The sequence below is a fragment of the Aplysia californica genome, unplaced genomic scaffold (genome assembly GCF_000002075.1).
Source record: "Aplysia californica isolate F4 #8 unplaced genomic scaffold, AplCal3.0 scaffold00055, whole genome shotgun sequence".
NCBI lineage: Eukaryota > Metazoa > Mollusca > Gastropoda > Aplysiida > Aplysiidae > Aplysia > Aplysia californica.
This window is the reverse complement of record NW_004797325.1, coordinates 1,858,110-1,860,765: the sequence shown is the minus strand read 5'-3', so window position 1 is coordinate 1,860,765 and position 2,656 is coordinate 1,858,110. Positions and strand designations below refer to the sequence as shown.

Below are 2,656 nucleotides of genomic sequence, written 5' to 3'. Positions count from 1 at the left end.
GGGGGGGCAGAAAGACAAGCACAAACGTGCGCACAATCTAAGTTGGCAAAGACGAAGAAGGAACTCACACACCGGGGAATCTAAAAGCCAAAAGGCAGTTGGACAATGTCAGCTGTTATCTGGTTACTAGACACGTCATCAGCAGGATCATAAAATTTCAAACAGCAATTTAATTATGAGTATGCTCTTTGTTTCTTAAATTAGAGAAATGAAACTCAAGTCTCTGAGGGAATTATCTTTGACGCTACCTTCTTTTATCTCATAGTCGCTCGAGTCATAAAAGATATCAGAAAAGTACATCGGAAAGCCACTCCGTCATACCCCAACTCAATTTCCAAACCGGAATATCTTTACGGCAAGAGACAAGGCAAACGGATGTACATGTATTATTCTTTGTGCTCATCGTAGATGCTTTTCTGACAAGGAAATCAAAACATTAGTTAAATTCGATGAGATAGGCCTACTTAAGAACATTGTGTGTCTGATTTCGCAGAGGAAGCCAGTAATAGATTATTGTAAGACAATCAGTGATTTAAGAGCTACTGACCGCTAGGTATGGCTACAGAGGGAAAAGCGAAATAGGGGGAAGTAAAATTCTACAGTTGCTTCACAGAGCAAAAAACATGGGGACGCTCAAGTTAAAATGGCAGAAAAAGCTGAGGTCAATAATAGTGTAAATATCATTGTTTGTGTTAAGAGTGTCTGAAATTCAATCGCTCAGGAGCAGGAAGAAATAATGTCCATGTAAACATCTTTATCTTCATAATAATGTTGTTTTCCAAATAAAAGTGACTCCTGAACAGAGAGAAACTCATTAAGCCCACCCATAAGCAATGTGTGTATGGGTTGGCGTGTCAATACATGGTGTCATAAGGAACCATTTTAAGAAGAGCGCCTCCCGCTAAATGCCACTACGGAAAATCGCTAGCTCACACAAGGGGTCAAAGTTGAAGAGTCAGAAGGGTCGAGAGAAAAATAGAGAAACGGGTGAGGACAGGCCAAGCGTTTGACTCACTGATGCAGGGCGCGATGTGTGACTCGGTCTGCAGGTAGCCCGCCGCACATCTGTTACAGGTGAGGCCGATGACGCCATCTTTGCAGGGACACTGGCCTGTGGTCTGGTTACAGGTCTTCCCAAGAGCACCCACGGGATGGCAGCTGCACGCTGTGGGAGAACGCACAGAAGAACACAAGTGAGAATATGTTCGGGCAACACTGGGACACAGAGATATAATTGTACATCTCGCAGACATAAATAAAAGAGCCAGGAAAGTCAGGATTAAGAATTATCTTTGGTAGGCAATGTTACAATTATAATAATATTGTTTAACTATGGAAATCTACTAAAACCCAATAGTACATTCTATAGATATTAATATAGTATACCATAGTATCTATTTAAATCTTTGATCATTCTACGTCCAGCGAGGGGTTAACAAATTAATTAAATGCTTACGATTTAGACAACAAAGAGGCAGCAAAGAGTGTGATTTAATCAGTAACGGTGTTTCAATATCATACAGTAAACAATCCCTATAACAGTGTGCTTATATGTACTAATAACAAATTGCAAAGACGTCAATGATTCCGAAGTCGACAATATTTTACAAGACGACAACGGCTGTAGCAGCGTACTATGCTGTTTGAAGGCCATAGCGAGACTCTTTGTCGTTGCGACCAAAAAGACGTGAGTTCGATTATCAGGAGAAAAACTCTCTTTTCTTCATTGAGTACGTTTTATTTTTCATCTGCGATGCTGTATCCCACTCATCCCAGATGGCCCCTGACTAGTTGAGTCGAAACAGCCCGCCACCTAAATTATCTAAATTTTGTAGATAGGGGCGAAAACATGTTCTACACTTGTTTAAACATCTCTTCCCTTAGCCCGGAGATCCTCGGCTCTTGAGGGCGGGTGACCCCAACAGAGGACATAAATCGTCCAACATTAGAAACATGAAGTTTAAAATAAAACGTCTCGTTGAAATAAAGATTGTGGAGTTTCACATCATTAGATAAGAATTTCCAAGTCTGACAGACACATTTAGCTCCTGTGCACCAGTGTTGTCTTCGTCTTTCCGAACGTCTGCGTGATCTTGAGGTACAAGCAAAAACAGTAGCAGCGGCAAGAAAATTATGGACAACCACAGTGACACAAGTAGGGAACAGCAGTAGTTAACCAAACGACAGCAGCAACAGCAGTAGTAGCAACAGCAACAACAACAACCACAGCAACAACGATTACAACAACGTCAAGAAAAACAACCGCGTTCGCAAACAAAACAACCGCATCGACTTCAGCAACAGGATGCGCTGCTTTAGCGAGAGCGAGAAGTGCAGCAACAATACTAACACCTTCATCATCAACTACGACAGCACTACAATGACAAAGCGCATCAACAATATCCACAGCAACAGCAACAATAAAAACAACAACAACAACAAACAAAAACGACAATAACAAAAACAACAACAACAACAACAACAACAAACAACAACAACAACGAAAGCAAGAACATCAGATAAAACTGCAGCAGCAGTAGAACACAATAATTATAAATAGAATTGCAGCAACAACAACGACGACGACAACAACAACAACAACAACAACAACAACAACATATATCATGTCATAGACAAACGCCCCACTGCGTTGCTA

General features: G+C 41.0%; 1 protein-coding gene across 1 annotated transcript in view; it reads right to left on the bottom strand.

Moving 5' to 3' along the window:
- LOC101852456 (netrin-1-like) overlaps positions 1–1,169 on the bottom strand; it is a gene marked incomplete at its 5' end in the record, with an annotated part of 46,017 nt that extends 44,848 nt beyond the window's left edge. Inside the window, 1 exon segment of the mRNA NM_001317358.1 lies at positions 1,016–1,169. Within this exon segment, the coding sequence (NP_001304287.1) occupies positions 1,016–1,169 (154 nt within the window).
- Positions 1,170–2,656: the final 1,487 nt, after the last annotated feature.